The 25,830-nt window shown below is 35.6% G+C and overlaps 1 protein-coding gene across 12 annotated transcripts in view; it reads left to right on the top strand.

Moving 5' to 3' along the window:
• The window catches only part of ANKIB1 (ankyrin repeat and IBR domain containing 1), a 159,237-nt gene that overhangs the window by 57,325 nt on the left and 76,082 nt on the right, over window positions 1-25,830 (top strand). For 6 of the 12 annotated variants that reach the window (XM_079932123.1, XM_079932130.1, XM_079932129.1 and 3 more), the window contains one exon: window positions 13,618-13,895. The exons of 1 other annotated variant lie outside the window; for it this stretch is intronic. In XM_079932123.1, coding sequence (XP_079788249.1) covers window positions 13,708-13,895 — 188 coding nt within the window. In that variant the 5' untranslated portion in view covers window positions 13,618-13,707. Of the gene's footprint in view, window positions 1-13,092; window positions 13,896-15,287; window positions 15,439-19,194; window positions 19,205-25,830 lie in introns of those variants that run through there. 5 more of the 12 variants (XM_079932132.1, XM_079932133.1, XM_079932131.1 and 2 more) reach the window with 4 other exon arrangements.

The following is a 25,830-nucleotide window of genomic DNA, read 5'->3' as shown; positions in this document are numbered from 1 at the left end:
CCTTTTCTGCCTAGAGCAGCAGTCCCCAACCTTTTTGGCACCAGGGACCAGTTTTGTGGAAGACAGTTTTTCGACGGATGGGGGAGGGGAGATGGTTCAGGCGGTAATGTGGGCGATGGGGGGCCTGGTTCAGGTGGTAACGCAAGCAGTGTTTCAGGTGGTAATGTGAGCGATGGGGAGTGGCAGATGAAGCTTTGCTTGCTCGCCCACCCCTCATCTCCTGCTGTGCGGCCTGGTTCCTAACAGGCTGCCGCCCAGTATCTGTCCATGGACTTGGGGTTGGGGACCCCTGGCCTAGGAAGTTCCTTTAGCATTTGTTGTAAAGCTGGTTTGGTGGTGCTAAATTCTCTCTGCTTTTGCTTGTCTGTAAAGCTTTTGCTTTCTCTGTCAAATCTGAATGAGAGCCTCCCTGGGTAGCATATTCTTGGTTGTAGGTTTTTCCCTTTCATCACTTTAAATATATCATATCACTCCATGCCTGCCTGCAGAGTTTCTGCTGAAAAATCAGCTGATTACCATATGGGGATTTCTTTGTAAGTTATTTGTTGCTTTTCCCTTGTTGCTTTTAATATTTTTGCTTTGTCTTTAATTTTTAACAACTTGATTAATATGTGTCTCGGCATGGTCCTCCTTGGGTTTATCCTGTATGGGACTCTGCGCTTCCTGGACTTGAGTGAGTGTCCATTCCCATGTTAGGAATGTTTTTGGCTGTTATCTCTTTAAATATTTTCTTAGGCCCTTTCTCTGTCTCTTTTCCTTTGGGGACCTATATAGTGCGAATGTTGGTGCTTTTAATGTTGTCCCACAGGTCCCTTAGACTGTCCTCATTTGTTTCCGATCTTTTTTCTTTATTCTGCTCCACATCAGTGATTTCCACCAACCTGTCTTCCAGCTCACTTGTTCATTCTTCTGCCTCATTTATTCAATTGATTCCTTCTAGTGTGTGTTTTTTTGTTTTTGTTTTTGGTTTTTTTTTTCAGTACACGGGCCTCTCACCATTGTGGCCTCTCCCATTGCGGAGCACAGGCTCCGGATGCACAGGCTCAGCGGCCACGGCTCACGGGCCCAGCCGCTCCACGGCATGTGGGATCATCCCGGACCGGGGCAGGAACCCGTGTCCCCTACATCGGCAGGCGGACTCTCAACCACTGCGCCACCAGGGAAGCCCCTAGTGTGTTTTTTATTTCAGTTACTGTATTGTTCGACTCTATTTAGTTGTTCTTTATAATTCTTTGTTAAACATTTCTTGTATTTTCTCAGTCTGTGCCTCCATTCTTTTTCCTAGATCTTGGATCATCTTTGCTGTCATTACTCTGAGTTTACTTTCAGGTAGATTGCCTATCTTCACTTCACTTAGTACTTCTGGGGTTTTATATTGTTCTTGGTCTGGAACATCTTTCTCTGCCATCTCATTTTGTCTAACGTTATGTATTTGTGGTCTACGTTCCACAGGCTGCAGGATTGTAGTTCCTCTTGCTTCTGGCATCTACCCTCTCTTGGGTGAGGTTGGTTCAGAGGCTTGTGCAGCCCTCCTTGTGGGAGGGACTTGTGCCTGCCCCCTGGCAGTTGGAGCTGGGTCCTGTCCCTCTGGTGGGCAGGGCTGTGTCAAGTTGTGCGTTTAGAGGCAGCTGCGGACTCAGGATGACTTTAGGCAGCCTATCTGCTGATGGGTGGGGCTCTATTTCCACCACGTTGGTTGTTTGGCCTGAGGTGTCCCACCACTGGAGCCTGCAGGCTGTTGCGTGGGGCCAGGTCTTGGTGCCAAAATGCCGACCTCCAGTAGAGCTCACAGCAGTATATATTCCCTTGGGCCTCTGCCACAAGTGTCCTTGTCCCCCCAGTGAGCTACAGCCGACTCCACACCTCCCCAGGAGACCCTCCAAGACACACAGGTAGGCCTGGCCGAGGCTTCTATGTAGTCACTGCTTTGCCCTGGGTCCCAGTGCATGTGAATCCTTGTGTACGCCCTCCAAGAGTAGAGTCTCTATGTTTCCCCCAGTCCTGTGGAGCTCCTGTACTCAAGTCCTGCTGGCCATCAAAGCCAAATGCTCTGGGGCTCCTCCTTCTGATGCCACACCTCCGGGCTGGGGAGCCTGACATAGGTTCTACTGTAGGAGAACCCCTGTGATGCAGTTATTTTCCGGTTTATGGGTCACGATTTGATTATATTGCGAAAATGCCCCTCCTACCATCTCATTGTGGCTTCTTTGTGTTTGGAAGTAGAATATCTTTTTAGGTAGGTTCCAGCCTTTTTTTTCCCGATGCTTCAGCAATTAGTTGTGATTTTAGTGTTTTCATGAGATGAGGTGAGCTCAAGTCCTACTCCGCCTTCTTGTTTCCGCCTCCTGATTATTATCTCTTGAAAGAATATTTGTATACAAATTTCTAACCTTTTATAAGTGGTGTGTCTTTTTTATCTTTATTTTTCAATTGAATGTAGAGTTGATTTAAGTTTAGGGAGCCTCAGTTTGAGGCATAAGTAATTTCATCTTTTTCTCAACTGCATCGACTTTAAGACTTTGACTTCCTAATACCAAGATAAAACACTTCCAATTTAACATTTTTACTTATTATTTATGAAGTAAGGACAATATAGTATTCAAAAATTATGAAGGCAGATACTGCTGAATAACCAGATATGCCAAAGTTGCTGAAATTAAACTCTTCGCTGACACCACCATAGCATTAGAGGCTGAAATGTTAATTTTCAGTTCTGTATGAAATTCTGAATTCAAAGTATGAAAAGCAGTTGTTAAGGAATTAAAGTATAACACATAACATTTTGAGTAGTTGTAAAGACCAGTGTATGAAAGCTGAATATTGCCTAAGAAAAATTTTAGCTATTTGAAAATTTTACTAGTGGAGAGTTCTGAGTCGTATGATCATTGCAGATAATTATGTTTTAATAGGAAATAGAAAATTAAGAGTGATGTTTCATACGGTGGTTGCATCCCATGTTTGGACTGTTTTCCACTTGTGGACCTCATGCTAGCTATTTTCAGTGTTCATCTGCTAGTTTGGCAAAAAGAGGCAGTCAGTTGCTGCCCTTTGCAGCTATTTTATTTCTTTCTTTACTAACTGCAGCATCCTTTTCCACACTGTGAAAGCTATATAGATATAAAAGGTATCCAATAGCAGCCAGAAATTGTTGGATTATCTGTTTCCTTGGTGGCTCAGAAACCTCAGGCAGCCAAACTGCCACAATGAGTTTTCTAGTATTGTCATGATTATATTTTTGTGTTTGTGTAGCCATTTTATTTTGAATACTGCCATATTAAGGTATTGTAAAAACAGCAAAGTGAATTTTATTTCTGGAATGCATATTACAGGGAATTTCCTTTCTTTGTTAAAAGACTTTTCTTAGCTCAGATCATTTTTGTAGTATTCTCTAATACTCATAAATTTTCCTGTAGAATATGGATGTTCATGAACTTCTTGCAGGAAGCCACCAAGATTAAAGCCACACTTGACTTCAATTTAATATGCAATTAGGCAAGCTAATCCCCAAATCTCTTAACCATACTTCATTTTTAGCAACATTTTGGACTAAGACCTCTTGCTCCTTGCCTTAGATAGGGGTGTGTGTGTGAGAGTGTGTGTGTGTGTGTGTGTGTGTGTGTGTGTGTGTTTTCCATATACCTCCAGTGTGAGATTCTGTCTCCTGCTCCGGCTTTGTACTCAATTCTATGTCCCTTTCACTTAATATTTATAAGGGCAATTACATTGAAGAGACCTTTGTTAATAATGGTAGTGACCTAGAAAAATAGCGAAAGTGGAATTAACTTTGGTTCAGAAGACTGTTGAAAAAATATATAGTTTTTAACTTGCCAGAGGTCAGACACCTAATAAATGATGAAGTCTAGACTACCAGTTATATATTTTCCTGGTGTAGAACATGGAGTTGGTGACATTTTTCTTAAGGTGTCACTGTCCTTTGAAAAGAATGAGTATTGAGTTCTTCAAAGGCAGCGACTAACTCTTTTCCAATGGCTTGCAGATCCTGATAGGAGAAGGGAGATAAAGTTTATTGAGTACCTGCTATGCACTGTATTACATACTTTACCTAGATAATCATGACAATTCTGCAAGGTAGGTGGCCTTATCCCTTTTTTACAGATGAAAAAATTGAGGTACAGAGAGGTTAAATGATTTGTGTTAGCACTAAGGAGTAGTAGATGTGGGATTCCAGCCCAGATTGTTCTACTACACTGTGTTCCTTCCACCAAATCAGGGGTTGGCGAACTACATCCCGTCGGCTCAATCCTAGGTCTTATTTTTGTAAACAAAATTTATTAGAACACAACCACACCCATTCTACTATTACATGTTGCCTATAGCGTTCAAGCTGCAGCAGCAGAGTTGAGTAGTTATGACAGAGATCATATGGCTCATTGAAGACAAATGATTCACTAAGTAAATATTTTAATATTTCCTATCTGGCCTTTTACAGAAAAAGTTTGCTGACACCTGCACTAAACCATACATTGTTTAGAGGTGCTGTGAACTGAGTGTACATTCAGTAATATAAATTTCAGTCCTACTGAAGCATTAAACTTCAACAAGAGGAATAAAGTAGATTTCCCAAAATATAATGATGAAGGCAAACAACAAGCCATGAATGTTCAAAATCTTTTAGTATTAAATTTGGAAAGATAGGCTGGGATGATTTAAATGTCGTTTCTGTTTCTATGATTCTATGCATTATAATTAATGAAAAATCAATACTTTTATAACATTTCAGTTTTCTTGTTACAATAAGTTTAAATTGTTTTTGTTATTCTTTGTTTTATTTTTTTTTGTGGATATAAGCTAACACTTCAATAGTATATGTGACATTTAAACTATACCTCCAATTGTGTTAATTCATGTTTGCACTCAAAGAGAGGTTTTTGTTTATAATAAACTATAATATGGCTTAAAATTTTTAAATTTTTTATAGTAATAGGGTTAACATCAAGGGGCATATGTTAGGGGGGCAGAGGTGCATAGAGACCAGCTGCTACAGTAAGTAACTTTACAAGTAGATGTAAGATTCCTCAATAGACTCACCAGTTTGACATCATATTTCTAAAGGCTATCTTTAATACCAGTTAAACAAAGAGTGGGAGCCAATAATTTTGTTGAGATCAACCTTCAGTCCATAATAATGACTTTAAAAGTAATTTACTTTTGTGGAAAATGATAAATTACATTAGGAGTTGGTTATTTATTTCTGAAGAACTTCATCTTCTATGAAAGATTCCTGGGAGTAGTTTATTAATTTAAGTGCACTTGAGTTTTTGATGTAGATTATTAACCTATGAATGGACAGGTTGAGAGACAAAGATTTAAAGTAAAAATTATAGAGCCCTTCACATTAAAAGTTATTCAGGAAATTAGGGAAAGTTTTCTGGAGTCTGTTGACAAGTTACATTTTTCTTACTTTTTCATTAAATACTTATCAAGTGCTGTGCTTTGCTAGTCAAAGATGTTGAGACTTTGCCTAGATTTTAGAAACCCAGAATAATGAATTATTTTTGCCTCTTTGATAGTCTGTCATTTGCTTCATAAAGCTCTATACATAGATTTATCTTGGAGTTTGAAGTGTTTGATTCAAACAAAGAGGGAACAGTCACTTCAGGCTGTGCTAGCTGTGGCTATGAAAAAGTGAAAGGACACATCTGGCAAATTCTAGGCAAGACTTGTGAGAATAAATCTGAGAGGGAATGGAGCTGTGAATGTTTTAATGCCTTTCCTGGTACCTTTCAGGACTATTACACTCATATTTTAAAAATGAAACAGACTTGAAAATAACTGAGAACCACAAAAAAGTTTCTAGATACCATTATGCTTTTCAACATGTGACAGTCATATTTAATGCACATTTAGAGTTTTATTGATTTTTTAAGTATCTTAATATTATAAGTAACCACCCCAAGATATTATTGCCTTCTTAGATGTTTCTTTTTTCACATCTTGGGTAGAAATTATTTTCTTACAGAACATTTCACTAAAGGATTAATGTAAATCAAGGAAAGCATGTTATCAATCTAATCCAATACTCTAACAATGTTCATAATTTGAGCTACATTCTATCAGAGATGAAAGATAAGACCAAAACAAGTGAAAGTATCCAAGTCCTTAGGAAAGACCCTTTAGAACCCACATGATATCCTTTATATTTGGTTATAGATTAAAATATATTAATATAATAAACTAGAGTTCTCATTAAGAATAATAAACCCGTAAAATGCTTAAGGCAGTGCAACAAAAGTACAGATGATTTCACTGAGAATAAACACAAGGCTCCTAGGTTCTATGAAAAACAAAAGTAAAAAATAAAATCTAGGCTGTTGCTAAGAAGATCCCCAAAGTGGTTGTAGTATATTGTGATAAGCATAGAGTGTAGAAGGGATTTGCTCCTCATTCAATATTCGAGATGATAAAGGAGTAGTAGTTTAAAGATTCAGCAGCCCTCTGAAAAATTAAATAAAAAATTTATAATTATGTAGTATGATCTAATTTATGTATATAAATATTTATACTGTACATATGTATACAAACATATTTACATATGTTATAAATAGGATGAGTACTTATCAAATGCTACCAGTGGTTAGTAAATAGACTATGAGTTCTTTGTCCTTTTTCTTTATCCATATTGTCAAAAGTCTCTACTATGCATTGTATTTGCATATTTAAAGTGAGAAATCAATAACAAAGAACCCTTAAAAGACCCAAGTAATGACCTCATTAAGTATAGATATGAACCAGAAAATGTGTGTGTCTTAAGTAGGTAGTTAACGCCTATCTCTAAAACAGGCTTAGCAGATGTCTTACCTTGCCTGCTCACCTTCATCTCCATACTCTGATGTGACCATTTAGCTAGAGGGATCCAGGAGCTTTTTAAACGGTGGTGTATGCACATTGAAATCACCCAAAGAGCTTAAATACCAGTGCTTGTGACCACCCCCTAAGAGATTCTTATTTCATTGGTCTGAGTTACAGCCTGGACAATGGGATTCTTTGAAGTTTTCCAGGTTATTAAATGTACAGCCAAGGTTGAGAGCTTCCGTTTTATAGGAAGCTTCAAAAACAGCTCATCTGTTTTTTGGTCCTTTAAATTGTATTCTGTTGAAACTGTTGCAACCCTGTGCAACACTTGTGTTGAACAAGTACATATTATTTTCAACTTTTTTTTTTAAAGCTATGTTTTAGTGTCTAGCCTGCCAGCGAGTTAATTGGGTAACGTGATAGACTTTTGTATTCTGCCTCTAAGTGTTTCTGCCTCTAGTCTATCTTCTACAGTGTCACAATAGCTAATATTCTAAAGCATATAACTGCCCTGCATAAAAGGCTTTAATTATCTGTTCTTTACAACTTAAAGTATACATTTCTTAGTCTGACCCCAACCTATCTTCAGTTTTATCTCCTGTTAGTACAGCCCAAGAGACCCTAAACTCCACCATACTCACCAATTGAATAAGCCTTTTATTTCATACCTGCCTTTGCATAAGCTGTTTCCATTGTCATTAATTTTGATAATGGTTCAAGAGTAGATTCAGAAACATTTATTGAAATGGAACAAAACTAGCATTTATTAAGCACATTAGCCAAGGGCTGTGGTAGCTACTTAAAGTTTCTTAATAATCCTTACTGTCGTCCTTAAGAAATGTTTGTTTTCTTTTACTGTACACATAGGAACCTGAGGCTTTTGGAGGGTAATTACAATTACACAGCTAGTGTAGGTAAATACGAGATTTCAGACTCCAAGTTCAATGATTGTTTCCATGTCCTTCTTCCCCCACCGACCTCACATTGCTTCAGTTAGTAAATACCCGTATGATCTTTATGATAACCTCTTTCCAAACATAGTAGGCATAAACATTGCATGTTTCAACCTTGTTTTGAATTACTTACAGTAGAAGGAAATAAGTTTAATAGTATTGTGGTAGAATAATCACTGTTTCCATAGTTCTGTGTATAATTAGTTATAATCACTTGTATTCGTTTGCTGTGAGTTTTGTAGTCCTACTATATATTTACATTTTAAAAATCTTTTCTCTGAGGCTCTTATAAGTAAGTACTGAGCAGTTTCACTTTTCCTTTACTGTAATTTAACACATTCTGGAGTTCCTTTTTTTTTAATTTTTAAATTTAATTTTATTTATTTTTTTATACAGCAGGTTCTTATTAGTCATCAGTTTTATACACATCAGTGTATACATGACAATCCCAATCGCCCAATTCATCAGACCACCACCCCCACCCCCCTGCTGCTTTCCCCTCTTGGTGTCCATATGTTTGTTCTCTGTATCTGTGTCTCAATTTCTGCCCTGCAAACCAGTTCATCTGTACCATTTTTCTAGGTTCCACATATATGTGTTAATATATGATATTTGTTTTTCTCTTTCTGACTTACTTCACTCTGTAAGACACTCTAAATCCATCCACGTCTCAACAAATGACCCAATTTCATTCCTTTATATGGCTGAGTAATATTCCATTATATATATGTACCACATCTTTAACCATTCGTCTTTCGATGGGCATTTAGGTTGCTTCCATGACCTGGCTATTGTAAATAGTGCTGCAATGAACATTGGGGTGCATGTGTCTTTTTGAATTACAGTTTTCTCTGGGTATATGCCCAGTAGTAGGATTGCTGGATCGTATGGTAATTCTATTTTTAGTTTTTTAAGGAACATCCATACTGTTCTCCATAGTGGCTGTATCAATATACATTCCCACCAACAGTGCAAGAGGGTTCCCTTTTCTCCACACCCTCTCCAGCATTTGTTGTTTGTAGATTTTCTGATGATGCCCATTCTAACTGGTGTGAGGTGATACCTCATTGTGGTTTTGATTTGCATTTCTATAATAATTAGTGATGTTGAGCAGCTTTTCATGTGCTTCTTGGCCATGTGTATATCTTCTTTGGAGAAATGTCTATTTAGGTCTTCTGCCCATTTTTGGATTGGGTTGCTTGTTTTTTTAATATTGAGCTGCATGAGCTGTTTATATATTTTGGAGATTAATCCTTTGTTGAATGATTCGTTTGCAAATATTTTCTCCCATTCTGAGGGTTGTCTTTTCGTCTTGTTTATGGTTTCCTTTGCTGTGCAAAAGCCTTGAAGTTTCATTAGGCCCCATTTGTTTATTTTTGTTTTTATTTCCATTACTCTACAAGGTGGATCAAAAAAGATCTTGCTCTGATTTACATCAAACAGTGTTCTTCCTATGTTTTCCTCTAAGAGTTTTATAGTGTCTGGTCTTACGTTTAGGTCTCGAATCCATTTTGAGTTTATTTTTGTGTACGGTGTTAGGGAGTGTTCTAATTTCATTCTTTTATATGTAGCTGTCCACTTTTCCCAGCACCACTTATTGAAGAGACTGTCCTTTCTCCATTGTATATCCTTGCCTCCTTTGTCATAAATTAGTTGACCATAGGTGCATGGGTTTATCTCTGGGCTTTCTATCTTGTTCCATTGATCTATGTTTCTGTTTTTGTACCAGTACCATATTGTCTTGATTACTGTAGCTTTATAGTATACTCTGAAGTCAGGGAGTCTGATTCCTCCAGCTGCGTTCTTTTCCCTCAAGACTGTTTTGACTGTTCAGGGTCTTTTATGTCTCCATACAAATTTTAAGGTTTTTAGTTCTAGTTCTGTAAAAAATGCCATTGGTAATTTGATAGGGATTTCATTGAACCTCTAGATTACTTTGGGTAGTATAGTCATTTTCACAATATTAATTCTTCCAATCCAAGAACGTGGTATATATCTCCATCTGTTGGTATCATCTTTAATTTCTTTCATCAGTGTTTTATAGTTTTCTGCATACAGGTCTTTTGCCTCCCTAGGTAAGTTTATTCCTAGGTATGTTATTCTTTTTGTTGCAATGGTAAACGGGAGTGTTTCCTTAATTTCTCTTTCAGATTTTTCATCATTAGTGTATACGAATGCAAGAGATTTCTGTGCATTAATTTTGTATCCTGCAACTTTACCAAATTCATTGATTAGCTCTAGTAGTTTACTGGTGGCATTTTCAGGACTCTCTATGTATAGTATCATGTCATCTGCAAACAGTGACAGTTTTACTTCTTCTTTTCCAATTTGTATTCCTTTTATTTCTTTTCTTTTCTGATTGCTGTGGCTAGGACTTCCAAAACTATGTTGAATAATAGTGGCAAAAGTAGACATCTTTGTCTTGTTCCTGATCTTAGAGGAAATGCTTTCAGTTTTTCACCATTGAGAATGATGTTTGCTGTGGGTTTGTCATATATGGCCTTTATTATGTTGAGGTAGGTTCCCTCTATGCCCACTGTCTGGAGAGTTTTTACCATCAACTGGTGTAGAATTTTGTCAAAAGCTTTTTCTACGTCTATTGAGATGATCATATGGTTTTATTCTTCAATTTGTTAATATGTTTTATCTCATTGATTGATTTGCATATATTGAAGAATCCTTGCATCCCTGGGATAAATCCCACTTGATCATGGTGTATGATCCTTTTAACGTGTTGTTGGATTCTGTTTGCTAGTATTTTCTTGAGCATTTTTGCATCTATATTCGTCAGTGACATTGGTCTGTAATTCTTTTTTTGTAGTATCTTTGTCTGGTTTTGGTATCAAGGTGATGGTGGCCTCATAGAATGAGTTTGGGAGTGTTCCTTCCTCTGCAGTTTTTTGGAAGAGTTTGAGAAGGATGGGTGTTAGCTCTTCTCTAAATGTTTGATAGAATTCACCTGTGAAGCTGTCTGGTCCTGTACTTTTGTTTGCTGCAAGATTTTTAATCACAGTTTCAATTTCATTACTTGTGATTGGTCTCTTCATATTTTCTGTTTCTTTCTGGTTCAGTCTTGGAAGGTTATACCTTTGTAAAAATTTGTCCATTTCTTCCAGGTTGTCCATTTTATTGGCATAGAGTTGCTTGTGGTAGTCTTTAGGATGCTTTGTATTTCTGCAGTGTCTGTTGTAACTTCTCCTTTTTCATTTCTAATTTTATTGACTTCAGTCCTCTCCCTCTTTTTCTTGATGAGTCTGGCTAATGGTTTATCAATTTTGTTTATCTTTTCAAAGCACCAGCTTTCAGTTTTATTGATCTTTGCTATTGTTTTCTTTGTTTCTGTTTCATTTATTTCTGCTCTGATCTTTATGATTTCTTTCTTTCTGCTAACTTTGGGTTTTGTTTGTTCTTCTTTATCTAGTTCCTTTAGGTGTAAAGTTAGGTTGTTTATTTGAGATATTACTTGTTTCTTGAGGTAGGCTTGTATAGTTATAGACTTCCCTCTTAGAACTGCTTTTGCTGCATCCTATAGGTTTTGGATCATCGTGTTTTCATTGTCATTTGCCTCTAGGTATTTTTTGATTTACTCTTTGATTTCTTCAGTGATCTCTTGGTTATTTAGTAATATATTGCTTAGCCTCCATGCGTTTACGTTTTTTACGTTTTCTTCCCTGTAATTCATTTCTGATCTCATAGCGTTGTGGTCAGAAAAGATGCTTGATATGATTTCAAGTTTCTTAAATTTACTGAGGCTTGATTTGTGGCCCCAGTTGTGATGTATCCTGGAGACTGATCCATGCGCACTTGAGAAGAAAGTGTAATCTGCTGTTTTTGGATGGAATGTCCTATAAATATCAGTTAAATCTATCTGGTCTGTTGTGTCATTTAAAGCTTGTGTTTCCTTATTTATTTTCATTTTCAATGATCTGTCCATTGGTGTAAGTGAGGTGTTAAACTTCCCCACTGTTATCATGTTACTGTCGATTTCGTCTTTTAGAGCTGTTAGCAGTTGCCTTACGTATTGAGGTGCTTCTATGTTGGGTGCATCTATATTTATAATTGTTATATCTTCTTCTTGGATTGATCCCCTGATCATTATGTAGTGTCCTTCCTTATCTCTTGTAACATTCTTTATTTTAAAGTCTATTTTATCTGATATGAGTATAGGTACTCCAGCTTTCTTTTGATTTCCATTTGCATGGAATATCTTTTTCCATCCCCTCACTTTCAGTCTGAATGTGTCCCTATGTCTGAAGTGGATCTCTTGTAGACAGCATATAAATGCGTCTTGTTTTTATATCCATTCAGCAAGCCTGTGTCTTTTGGTTGGAGCATTTAATCCATTCACGTTTAAGGTAAATATCGATATGTATGTTCCTATGACCATTTTCTTAATTGTTTTGGGTTTGTTTTTGTAGTTCCTTTTCTTCTCTTGTGTTTCCCACTTAGAGAAATTCCTTTAGCATTTGTTGTACAGCTGGTTTGGTGGGGCTGAATTCTGTTAGCTTTTGCTTGCCTGTAAAGCTTTTGATTTCTCCATCACATCTGAATGAGATCCTTGCCAGGTAGAGTAATCTTTGTTGTAGGTTCTTCCCTTTCATCACTTTAAGTGTATCATGCCACTCCTTTCTGGCTTGTAGAGTTTCTACTGAGAAATCAGCTGTTAATCTTATGGGAGTTCCCTTGTATGTTATTTGTCATTTTTCCCTTGCTGCTTTTAATAATCTTTCTTTGTCTTTAATTTTTGCCAGTTTGATTACTGTGTGTCTCGGCGTGTTTCTCCTTGGGTTTATCCTGTATGGAACTCTCTGCACTTCCTGGACTTGGGTGGCTATTTCCTTTCCCATATTAGGGAAGTTTTTGACTATAATCTCTCCAAATATTTTCTCTGGTCCTTTCTCTCTCTCTTCTCCTTCTGGTAGCCCTATAATGCGAATGTTACTGCATTTAATATTGTCCCATAGGTCTGTTAGGCTGTCTTCCTTTCTTTTCATTTTTTCTTCATTCTTGTCTGCAGCAGTGAATTCCACCATTCTGTCTTCCAGGTCACTTATCCATTGTTCTGCCTCAGTTATTCTGCTATTGATTCCTTGTAGTGTAGTTTTCATAGTTATTGTATTATTCATCTCTGTTTCTCTGTTCTTTAATTCTTCTAGGTCTTTGTTAAACATTTCTTGCATCTTCTCGATCTTTGCCTCCATTCTTTTTCTGTGGTCCTGGATGACCTTCACTATCATTATTCTGAATTCTTTTTCTGGAAGGTTGCCTGTCTCCACTTCATTTAGTTGTTTTTGTGGGGTTTTATCTTGTTCTTTCATCTGGTACATAGCCCTCTGCCTTTTCATTTTGTCTATCTTTCTGTGAATGTGCTTTTTTTCCCATAGGCTGCAGGATTGTAATTCTTCTTGCTTCTCTGGAGTTCTTATATGAGGAAGATTTCCTACATTTTTCACTATCCTACAAATTGGCTGAGTCAGATTTATATATAATTTATACAGGGATTTAAGTGTATTCATCCATAGATTTAATCAAGCTCATTTCCTGCCTATGTGAAGGAGAAAATTGAAAAGTACATATATGTAGGTAACTTTTATAGTATAAAGTGCAGCCTGTGAAACCTTAACAGTTTCTGTGTGGAAAAATGTTATAGTTTAACAAGTTAATTGGGGTAACATTAAAAGTTTGAGACTTTTTGCCTATTAAGATAAATTTGGTAAATTTAGTATAATTTGTTCCCTTACATATGCTTCCTAGATTTTATTAGTGTTCCTAATTATGATACTGTTTATTTGGGATACTGCTTCATAATTAGTTTTTCACAATCTAATTTAATAATTTTTTCCTCCATTAGAATGTGAAACATGTTGTAGAAGCATTCAAGAAGTGGCTGAAGGGGGAAGGAAAAAGTGCCACTACCTATCAGAAAAAAGCAAAACAAAACATGGGAAATACAACCACCAAATTCCGTAAAGCACTCATCAATGGTGATGAAAACCTGGCCTGCCAAATATATGAAAACAACCCTCAACTAAAAGAATCCCTTGATCCAAATACATCTTACGGGGAGCCCTACCAGCACAATACGCCATTACACTATGCTGCTAGACATGGAATGAATAGAATATTAGGGTAAGTATTACTGTAAAGCAATTGATAACAAGTTAGAGAAAGGAAAGAAAAAACCTGATCTTTAGAAAATATATGCATACATGTGTGCATGTTATGTGGTATTATAGTGAATTAAACTTTGTAGAATTGAATATGCATAAATTATTAAGTATGATTTTTTATTATGCCTAAATTAGACCAAAGGTTTCAGTAGTGAGGTTAGTTCACATATTATTTTTACTGTAAATACAATTTGATCCTCAGTATGTTTCATAGTATGAACTTTTTATAATAGTGTAGTTTTTAATTTACAACATTTCAATTCTAGAAAAGTACTTATCAACTCAAAAAATTGCAGGGAATTGTGCCCTAGGCAATTTAAGTTGAAAAACTAATGTGTTTACCTTACCTATTCATGATCAGATTTGAGTTTTCTTCTTTTAATGGGGTTCAGTTACTGGAAAAAACTTTTCTAAAAGCAAACCATTTCCTTGGAACTGAAAATACTAAGAAACTTAAAAAAAATCTCTTCAACAAGAAAGCATTAGTGGCAGCAAATATGTGAAGATTCTTCCTAATTACATGGTGTTTGCTAGCTTATAAGATGAAAGAAGCAAAGGATAGAAAAGTAATTCCAAAACAAATTTAGTCTTTAGAAGTAGATTATTCAGTTATGGAAGTCTGATGCTAGGAGACAAAGAAACACTTCTTTGCTTACGCAGTGAAATATAATTCTTCAACCAATATCCTGAGCACTTTAGAACTTGACAAAAAACTTTTCAGTCCTTTCTCTATTTCTTTTTATACAAATTTGTCGTTCAAAATAAGCTGCTCTTTTTGGTATCCCTGAATCATGCCATGTGTGTTGTCTGCCATGTTCATTGTGCTCTTTCTGCCAGGAGTATCCCACTCCTCTCAGCTTTCTCTTTCTTACCTAAATTTTAGCCTTCCTTCAAGGTCCTCGGCACACTTTATCTATCTTCTTAGCCTGTCACAACCCATAGGAACTTTAGTCTTTTTTGAACTTCTATGATTCTTTTTTGTTTGTTTGTATTACTTGTTTGGTATACACTATGTCATTGTATTTTATAATTTTGTGTATCTTCTCTTTGCCTACCTAAAGTACAGCTTTTTTAAAGGACCTTCTTAATACTTCTAGCATCTAGCATAGTATCTTACACAAAGTAAGTAGAAATATCATAAAATCATGGCACAGGAAATATCTTTATGATCAGGATTTGTGAATGACAAAAATTCCATAAATAATTTACGTTTTCCAGGCCTATGACTATCAAGTAGTTATTTTTGTAACCTCTTGAAAATAAAATAGGTATTTCTCTTTTTTTTTTTTTTTTTTTTTTTTGCAATACGCGGGCCTCTCACCGTTGTGGCCTCTCCCGCTGCGGAGCACAGGCTCCAGACGCGCAGGCCCAGCGGCCACGGTTCACAGGCCCAGCGGCTTCGCGGCACGTGGGATCCTCCTGGACCGGGGCACGAACCCGCGTCCCCTGCATCGGCAGGCGGACTCTCAGCCACTGCGCCACCAGGGAATCCCCTAAAATAGGTATTTTTTGACTTAAAAACAGGTATTTCTATAACCTCTCCTTTTTGCTTTTATTTTCATTTCTTGTAGAATACCCACTTAGAAGCCGCCTCCAACTCATATTGTTATACTTTTTCTTCCAAAACTGGGTCTTCCCTATGTTAATGACACTAACATATTGTACTAATAAAATAATGGCAAACACATTGAGGCCTTGCTATTTTCTTTTTTGTTTGTTTTGTTTTTATTTCCATTACTCTAGGAGGTGGATTATTAAAGAACTTGCTGTGATTTGTGTCAAAGAGTGTTCTTCTTATGTTTTCCTCTAAGAGTTTTATAGTGTCTGGTCTTACATTTAGGTCACTAATCCATTTTGAGTTTATTTTTGTGTATGGTGTTAGGGAGTGTTCTAATTTCATTCTTTTACATGTAGCTGTCCAGTTTTCCCAGTACCACTTATTGAAGAAACTGTCTTTTCTCCATTGTATATCCTTGCCTCCTTTGTCATAGATTAGTTGACCATAGGTGTGTGGGTTTATCTCTGGGCTTTCTATCTTGTTCCATTGATCTATATTTCTGTTTTTGTGCCAGAACCATATTGTCTTGATTACTGTAGCTTTGTAGTATAGTCTGAAGTCAGAGAGTCTCATTCCTCCAGCTCCGTTTTTTTCCCTCAAGACTGCTTTGGCTATTCGGGGTCTTTTGTGTCTCCATACAAATTTTAAGATTTTTTGTTCTAGTTCTGTAAAAAATGCCATTGATAATTTGATAGGGATTGCATTGAATCTGTAGATTGCTTTGGGAAGTATAGTTATCTTCACAATGTTGATTCTTTCAATCCAAGAACATGGTATATCTCTCCATCTGTTGGTATCATCTTTAATTTCTTTCATCAGTGTCTTATAGTTTTCTGCATACAGGTCTTTTGTCTCCCTAGGTAGGTTTATTTCTAGGTATTTTATTCTTTTTGTTGTAATGGTAAATGGGAGTGTTTCCGTAATTTCTCTTTCAGATTTTTCATCATTAGTGTATACGAATGCAAGAGATTTCTGTGCATTAATTTTGTATCCTGCAACTTTACCAAATTCATTGATTAGCTCTAGTAGTTTTCTGGTGGCATTTTCAGGATTCTCTATGCATAGTATCATGTAATCTGCAAACAGTGACAGTTTTACTTCTTCTTTTCCAATTTGTATTCCTTTTATTTCTTTTTCTTCTCTGATTGCCATCACTAGGACTTCTAAAACTATGTTGAATAATAGTGGTGAGAGTGGACATCCTTATCTTGTTCCTGATCTTAGAGGAAATGCTTTCAGTTTTTCACCATTGAGAATGATGTTTGCTGTGGGTTTGTCGTATATGGCCTTTATTATGTTGAGGCAGGTTCCCTCTATGCCCACTCTCTGGAGAATTTTTATCATAAATGGGTGTTGAATTTTGTCAAAAGTTTTTTCTGCATCTATTGAGATGATCATATGGTTTTTCTTGTTCAGTTCGTTCATATGGTGTATCACATTGATTGATTTGCATATACTGAAGAATCCTTGCATCCCTGGGATAAATCCCACTTGATCATGGTGTATGATCCTTTTAATGTGTTGCCGGATTCTGTTTGCTAGTATTTTGTTGAGGATTTTTGCATCTGTATTCATCAGTGATACTGGTCTGTAATTTTCTTTTTTTGTAGTATCTTTGTCTGGTTTGGGTATCAGGGTGATGGTGAGGCCTTACTATTTTCTAGGCACTATTAACAGTGCTCTACATGCATTGTCTCACTTAATCCTCATTACAGCTCTGTGAGTTCGTTAATCATCTGCATTTCAGAGGTGAGAAAACTGAAGCACGGAAAGATTAAGCAACTTGTCAGAACTCTGCAGCTTGTAAATGGTAAAGCTATTTGCCCAGGCAGATGACTGTAGGCTGTAGACTTTTCAACACTGTGATAACCTCTTATCTCTATAGTCAAATAAGCCTATATGTCAGGGCTGCCTAAAACACTTATTAGCAAAACAAATTAGTCACTCTGAACTTAAGTTTCCCTGTCTATAAAATAGATACACATGAAACTTGTGGGACAATTAATGTTTTATATGTCTCATGGTGCCTAGCATATAATATTATTACCTCTCATGTTTGTAACCCTAAATAACTTCCAATCATCTTTGACTTACTCCTTACTCTTCCTTTACCTAACCTGCTACTAATGCAAAGTTCACTAAGTCTTATCTCTTGGATTCTCTTCTTTGCATTCCCGTTGCCCCAAGCTTTGTTCACTCTTACCAACCCCTTCTTCCAATACTGAAAATACCTGACTCCTGAATGATCTTTTTACAAGTCTTTTTCTCCTATAATCTCATGTCCAGGTTAATCTTGCTAAAAGTATAGCCTTTTCAATGTTCTATCATGAGAAAACTGTAACTACACTACCATCTGCCTTATTCTATTTGGCTTCTGAAGCCAACTTTTCTATGCCCTAATTCTACCGATTCAGCCTAATCTCTCATTGTTCTCTAACATGATCATATCAGTCAATCTGGTTACTCTCCCTCTTGCTTTCCCCACTTTTAAAAATGCCACCCCCTTAGCTTTATTCCTGTTGGTCCTTGATTCTGAAATGTCTTCTTTCTTCTCTAATTTCTTGTCCTTTACGTCCTCCCTTGGTTTCTGTCTTTTCATGAATTCATTACCAACTATTCTGACCTGCAGTATTCTTTCTGTTCTCTGAAATTCCTACAACTTAGATTTTAAACCATCCAATTGTCATTAAACTCATCTCTTTGACTAGATTGTAAATATTACAAATACACTGCTACACAGTTAGTAATGCTCTCAATAGATTAACTCTTGATTACTTAATGTATTAAGGCTTTCTTTTTTTGAGTTGAACATTTTCAGTGAAATTATAAAACCGTTGCTTTAGCTTCTGAATATTGAACACTATAATAATATTTAATATCAAGTCTTGTTATGTGATTAATTAAAACTTGCTTAGAATACCAAGGTAAAATGTATTTAAATATTATTATTTCTAAGTAATATGTATATTTTAATATAAAAGAAATCAAGTAGCAAAATATATTCTAACTATTTATAGTATAATTTAAAATATACTTTATGAAATTAGGAAACATTGTATAAGAAAGTTATCTAATCCAGTGAGTCTTTTTTTTAATTTATTTTATTCAAGTGTAGTTGATTTACAGTGTTGTATTAATTTCTGCTGTACAGCAAAGTGATTCAGTTATGTGTTTATATATATATATATACACACACACACATTCTTTTTCATACTCCTTTCCATTATGGTTTATCACAGGATATTGAATATAGTTCCCTGTACTGTACAGTAAGACCTTGTTGTTTATCCATTCTGTATATACCAATTTGCATCTGCTAATCCCAAACTCCCACTCCTACCCTCTCCTACCCCCCACCCCCTTGGCAACCACCAGTCTATTCTGTGTCCCTGATTTTGTTTCTGTTTCCTGGATAGGTTCATTTGTGTAATATTTTAGATTCCACATATCATGATATCATATGGTATTTGTCTTTGTCTGTCTGACTTACTTACTTAGTATGGTAATCTCTAGGTCTATCCATGTTGCTGCATATGGCATTGTTTCTTTCTTTTTTATGGCTGAGCAGTATTTCATTGTGTATATGTACCGCATCTTCTTTATCCATTCATCTGTTGACATTTAGGTTGTTTCCATATGTAATCCAGTGAGTTTTAAAGTGTGTTCTGAGGACTCCTCGATCCTGAGACTCTTTCAAGGAGGTGCAGTAGGTCAAAACTATTTTTATACTAATTTTAAGATGTTATTTGCCTTTTTTTCACTGCGTTGACATTTGCAGTTGTAGTTCAAAAAGCAGAGGATAAAACTGCTGACGCCTTTAGATGAATCAAGGAAGTGGCACCAAACCTTACTAGTAATTGGATTCCTCTCTGCCGGGCTCTTGCTGTTTTTTTTCTTAAAAAAAAAAGCCGTTTCACTTAAAATGTCCTCAATGAAGCATTAAAATTACTAATTTTATTTAATCTCCATCCTCGATTACACATCTTCTTAATATTCTATGTGACAAATGTGAAGAATTCATAAATCACTTCTGCTGCTGTATGATGTTAGGTTTGAGAAATAGCACTTGTACTTTTGTTTGAGGTATGAGTTGAACTACTTATTTTTTCGTGAAACAACATTTTAAATTAACAACATTCAGACTGGGATACTGGCTGGCTGACATTTTTCTTGAAAATGTATGACATAAGTGAGCCTATCAATTCAAGGGAAAACTGAGAGTATTTGTTGCTAATGATAAAATTTGAGTTTTCAAGTGAATATTGGAATTTTGAAAACTTATATTTGCTGCCTTCAGCTTGATAGTTTCTCATTACTTAGGGACTTTTCTGAATAAGAGTGGTGGTGATATAAATTAATATGATTTTTTAAAATATTGTATAATGAAATGTGACAAAAATCTAGAAGCTCTGTGTAACTCACTGAATTAGTATTTTTCAGAAGATCAGTATATGGTTTTTTACAATTATGCATGGGTAAAAGATTTATTCAAAATGCAAGGTAGACCAATGGATTTTAATGTAATAGAGTACAAAAGTTCATTTCATAAGATATCATATTTTATATTGCAAGTAATCTTTAAGAAATGACCACTTGTTGAATTTTTAGCGTAGTATCAAATATGACTATTCACAGTTATTTGAAAAGGCTATTTTAAAATACTTCTCCCTTTTGTGATTATATAAGGCTGGATTTTTTTCATATGCTTGAACCCAAATGACACATATCACAACACATTGAATGCTATGAGAATCTGTCTGTCTTCTGTTAGCCAGATATTAAATAAAATTTGTAAACATGTAAAACAATGCCATTGTGCTCACTTAATTTTCAAAAAATGTATAGTTATTTTTTCATTTTAAGATATTAGGAATGTTAACTATGTAATGATATTAGGAATGTTAAATATGTAATGAGTTTATTTTTTTAATTAATAAATGTTTTAAAATATCTTTTAATTTTTAATATGATGAATATCTATATAATTCACATAAACAAAGTTCTTAGGAATCTTTTCATTTTTAAATTTTTATTGGGGTATACTTGATTTACAATGTTGTGTTTCTGCTGTACAGCAAAGTGAATGAGTTATACATGTACATATATCCACTCTTTTTTAGATTCTTTTCACATTACAGAGTATTGAGTAGAGTTCCCTGTAATATACAGTAGGTCCTTATTAGTTACCTATTTTATATATAGTAGTGTGTATATGTCCATCCCAATCTCCCAATAGGAATCTTCAGTAATTTTTAAAGTTGTGAAAGTTGTAAAAGTCTACTACCAAAAAGTTTAAAAATTGCTGATCTGATCAATATTCCTGGTTCCTCTAAGAAGGAATATATCTGTCTCCATCCTCTGGTTATCATTCTATTGAATGAGTATTTAAAGACCTAAAGAAAGGGTGACTATATATTCTCTTTTAATTACTGTTTTTATGATTTAGCCATATACTTCACACTTATATTTTTACTTTATACTTAACTTTCAACTTCAGCCTGAAGTGTTTGGTGTTTTCTTTTAATTTTTATTGGAGTATAGTTGCTTTATAATATTGTGTTAGTTTCTACTGTACAGCAAAGTGAATCAGCAATACGAATACATATATCCCCTCTTTTTTGAATTTCCTTCCCATTTAGGTACCACACAACATTGAATAGAGTTCCCTGGGCTATTATAGTAGGTTCTCATTAGTTATCTATTTTATACATAGTATCAATAGTGTATATATGTCAATCCCAGCCTCCCAATTCATCCCAGCCTGCCTTATCCCTTTAGTATCCATACATTTGTTCTCTATGTCTGTGTCTCTATTTCTGCTTTGTATATACGATTGTCTAAACCAATTTTTTCAGGTTCCACATATATGCTTTAATATACGATATTTGTTTTTCTCTTTCTGACTTACTTCACTCTGTATGAGTCTCTAGGTCCATCCATGTCTCTACAAATGACCCAGTTTTGTTCCTTTTTATGGCTGGGTAATATTCCATTGTATATATGTACCACATTTTCTTTATTTCATTCTTCTGTTGATGAACATTTAGGTTGCTTCCATGTCCTGGCTTTTGTAAATAGTGCTGCAGTGAACATTGGGGGTGCATGTGTCTATGCCCAGTAATGGGATTGCTGGGTTATATGGTAGTTCTGTTTTTCGTTTTTTAAGGAATCTCCCTACTGTTCTCCATAGTGGCTCTATCAATTTACATTCCCATCAACAGTGCAAGAGGCTTCCCTTTTCTCCACAACCTCTCCAGCATTTATTGTTTGTGGATTTTTTGATAATGGCCATTCTGACCAGTGTGAGGTGATACCTCATTGTAGTTTTCATTTGCATTGCTCAAATAATCAGTGATGTTGAGCATCTTTTCTTATGTTTGTTGGCCATCTGTATGTCTTCTTTGGAGCAATGTCTATTTAGGTTTTCCACCCATTTTTTGATTGGGTTTGTTTTTTTGATATTGAGCTGCATGAGCTGTTTGTATATTTGGAGATTAATGCTTTGTCAGTTGATTTGTTTGCAAATATATTCTCCCATTCTGAGGGTTATCTTTTCATGTTGTTTATGCTTTCCTTTGCTGTGCAAAGCTTTTTAAGTTTAATTAGGTCCCATTTCTTTATTTTTGTTTTTATTCTCATTATTCTAGGAGGTGGATCAAAAAAGATCTTGATGCAATTTATGTCAAAGAGTGTTCCGCCTATGTTTTCCTCTAAGAGTTTTATAGTGTCTGGCCTTTCATTTACGTCTTTAATCCATTTTGAGTTTATTTTTGTGTATGGTGTTAGGGAGTGTTCTAATTTCATTCTTTTACATGTAGCTGTCCAGTTTTCCCAGCACCACTTATTGAAGAGGCTGTCTTCACTCCATTGTATATACTGGCCTTCTTTGTCATAGATTAAGTGACCATAGGTGCATGGGTTTATCTCTGGGCTTTCTATCCTGAACCATTGATCTATATTTCTGTTTTTGTGCCAGCACTATACTGTCTTGATTATTGTAGCTTTGTAGTATAGTCTGAAGTCAGGGAGTCTGATTCCTCCAGCTCCATTTCTTTTCCTCAAGATTGCTTTTGCTATTCGAGGTCTTTTGTGTTTCTGTGCAAATTGTAAAATTTCTTGTTCTTTTCTATGAAAAATCCCATTGGTAATTTGATGGGGATTGCACTGAATCTGTAGATTGCTTTCGGTGTATAGTCATTTTCACAATATTGATTCTTCCAATCTAAGAACGTGATATATGTCTCCATCTGTGTCATCTTTGATTTCTTTCATTATTATCTTATAGTTTTCTGTGTACAGGTCTTCTGCCTCCTTAAGTAGGTTTATTCCTAGGTATTTTATTCTTTTTGTTGCAGCGGTAAATGGGATTGTTTCCTTAATTTCTCTTTCTGATCTTTCATTGTTAGTATATAGGAATACAAGAGATTTTTGTGTATTAATTTTGTATCCTGCAACTTTACTAAATTCATTAATTAGCTCTAGTAGTTTTTTGGTGGCATCTTCAGGATTTTCTATGTATAGTATCATGTCATCTGCAAACAGTTACACTTTTACTACTTCTTTGCCAATTTGGATTCCTTTTATTACTTTTTCTTCTCTGATTGCTGTGACTAGGACTTCCAATACTATGTTGAATAATAGTGGAGAGAGTGGGCACTCTTGTCTTGTTCGTGATTTTAGAGGAAATGCTTTCAGTTTTTTACCATTGACAATAATGTTTGCTGTGGGTTTGTCATATATGGCCTTTATTATGTTGAGGTAGGTTCCCTCTGCCCACTTTCTGGAGAGTTTTTATCATAAGTGGATGTTGAATTTTGTCAGAAGCTTTTTCTGCATCTATTGAGATGATCGTATGGTTTTTATTCTTCAATTTGTTAATATGGTGTATCACATTGATTGATTTGCATATATTGAAGAATCCTTGCCTCCCTGGTATAAACCCCACTTGATCGTGGTGTATGATTTTTTTAATGTGTTGCCGGATTCAGTTTGCTAGTATCTTGTTGAGGATTTTTGCATCTATGTTCATCAGTGATATTGGCTTGTAATTTTCTTTTTTTGTGATATCTTTGTCTGCTGTTGGTATCAGGGTGATGGTGGCCTCATAGAATGAGTTTGGGCACGTTCCATCCTGTGCAATTTTTTGGAAGAGTTTGAGAAGGATACGTATTAGCTCTTCTCTAAATGTTTGATAGAATTCACCTGTGAAACCGTCTGGTCGTGGACTGTTTGTTGGAAGATTTTTAATCACATTTTCAATTTCAGTATTTGTGATTGGTCTGTTCATATTTTCTATTTCTTCCTGGTCCAGTCTTGGAAGGTTGTAGTTTTTTAAGAATTTGTCCATTTCTTCCAGGTTGTCCATTTTATTGGCATATAGTTGCTTGTAGTAGTCTTTTATGATCCTTTGTATTTCTGTGGTGTCAGTTGTAACTTCTCCTTTTTCATTTTTAATTCTATTGATTTGAGTCTTCTCCCGTTTTTTCTTGATGAGTCTGGCTAATGGTTTATCAATTTTGTTTATCTTCTCAAAGAACCAAGTTTTAGTTTTATTGATCTTTGCTATCATTTCTTTCATTTTTTCTTCATTTATTTCTGATCTAATCTTTATGATTTCTTTTCTTCTGCTAACTCTGGGGTTTTTTTGTTCTTCTTTCCCGAATTGCTTTAGGTGTAAGGTTAGGTTGTTTATTTGAGATGTTTCTTGTTTCTTGAGGTAGGATTGTATTGCTATAAACTTCCCTCTTAGAACTGCTTTTGCTGCATCACATAGGTTTTGGGTCGTCGTGTTTTCATTGTCATTTGTCTCTAGGTATTTTTTTATGCCCTCTTTGATTTCTTCGGTGATCTCTTTGCTCTTTAGTAGCGTATTGTCTAGCCACCATGTATTTGTGTTTTTTACAGATTTTATCCTATAATTCATTTCTAATCTCATAGTGTTGTGGTTGAAAAAGATGCTTGATATGGTTTCAATTTTCTTAAATTTACCAAGGCTTGCTTTGTGACCCAAGGTGTGATCTACCCTGCGGAATGTTTTCTGTGCACTTGAGAAGAAAGTGAATCCTGCTACTTTTGGATAGAATGTCCTATAAATATCAGTTAAGTCTATCTGGTCCAATGTGTCATTAAGGCTTGTGTTTCCTTATTAATTTTCTGTCTGGATGATCTATCCATTGGTGTAAGTGGAGTGTTAAAATCCCCCACTATTTTTGTGTTAATGTTGATTTCCCTTTTTATGCCCATTAGGGTTTGCCTGATGTATTGAGGTGCTCCTATGTTGGGTGGATAAATATTTACAATTGCTATATCTTCTTCTTGGACTGTTCCCATAATCATTATGTAGTGTCCTTCCTTATCTCTTGTTAGTCTTCATTTTAAAGTCTATTTTGTCTGATATGAGTAATGCTACTCCATCTTTCTTTTGATTTCCATTTGCATGGAGTATCTTTTTCTGTCCCCTCACTTTCAGCCGGTATGTGTCCCTAGGTCTGCAGTGGATCTGCTGTAGACAACATATATTGGGTCTTGTTTTTGTATCCATTTATCCAGTCAGTGTCTTTTGATTGGAGCGTTTAATGCATTTACATGTAAGGTAATTATCAATATGTATGTTTCTATTACCATTTTCTTAATTGTTTTGGGTTTGTTTTTGTAGGTCTTTTTCTTCTCTTGAGTTTCCTACCTCGAGAAGTTCTTTTAGCATTTGTTGCAAAGCTGGTCTGGTGTTCGTGAATTCTCTTAGCTTTTGCTTGTCTGTAAAGCTTTTGATCTCTCCATCAAATCTGAATGAGAACCTTGTTGGGTAGAGTAATCTTGGTTGTAGTTTTTTCCCTTTCATCACTTTAATTATATCCTGCCACTCGCTTCTTGCCTGCAGCGTTTTTGCTGAAAGATCAGCTGATAACCTTATGGAGATTCCCTTGTATGTTATTTGTTGCTTTTCCCTTGCTGCTTTTAATATTTTTTCTATGTATTTAATTTTTGTTAGCTTGGTTAATCGTGTCTCGTCTTGTTTCTCCTTGGGTTTATCCTGTCCGGGACTCTGCGCTTCATGGACTTGATTGACTGTTTCCTTCCCCATGTTAGGGAAGTTTTCCACTATAATCTCTTCACATATTTTCTCAGATGCTTTCTCTTTTTCCTCTGGGACCCCTATAATTGAAATGTTGGTGCGTTAATGTTGTCCCAGAGGTCCCTGTGACTGTCTTCAATTCTTTTCATTCTTTTTTCTTTATTTTGGTCTGCAGTAGTTATTTCCACTATTTTATCTTCCAGGTCACTTATCCTTTCTTCCACCTCGGTTGTTCTGCTGTTGATTCCTTCTAGTGTATTTTAA

The sequence above is a fragment of the Stenella coeruleoalba genome (genome assembly GCF_951394435.1).
Source record: "Stenella coeruleoalba genome assembly, chromosome: 9".
Taxonomy (NCBI): domain Eukaryota; kingdom Metazoa; phylum Chordata; class Mammalia; order Artiodactyla; family Delphinidae; genus Stenella; species Stenella coeruleoalba.
The sequence above is the reverse complement of the archived record's forward strand: the minus strand, read 5'-3'. Positions and strand labels throughout refer to the sequence as shown.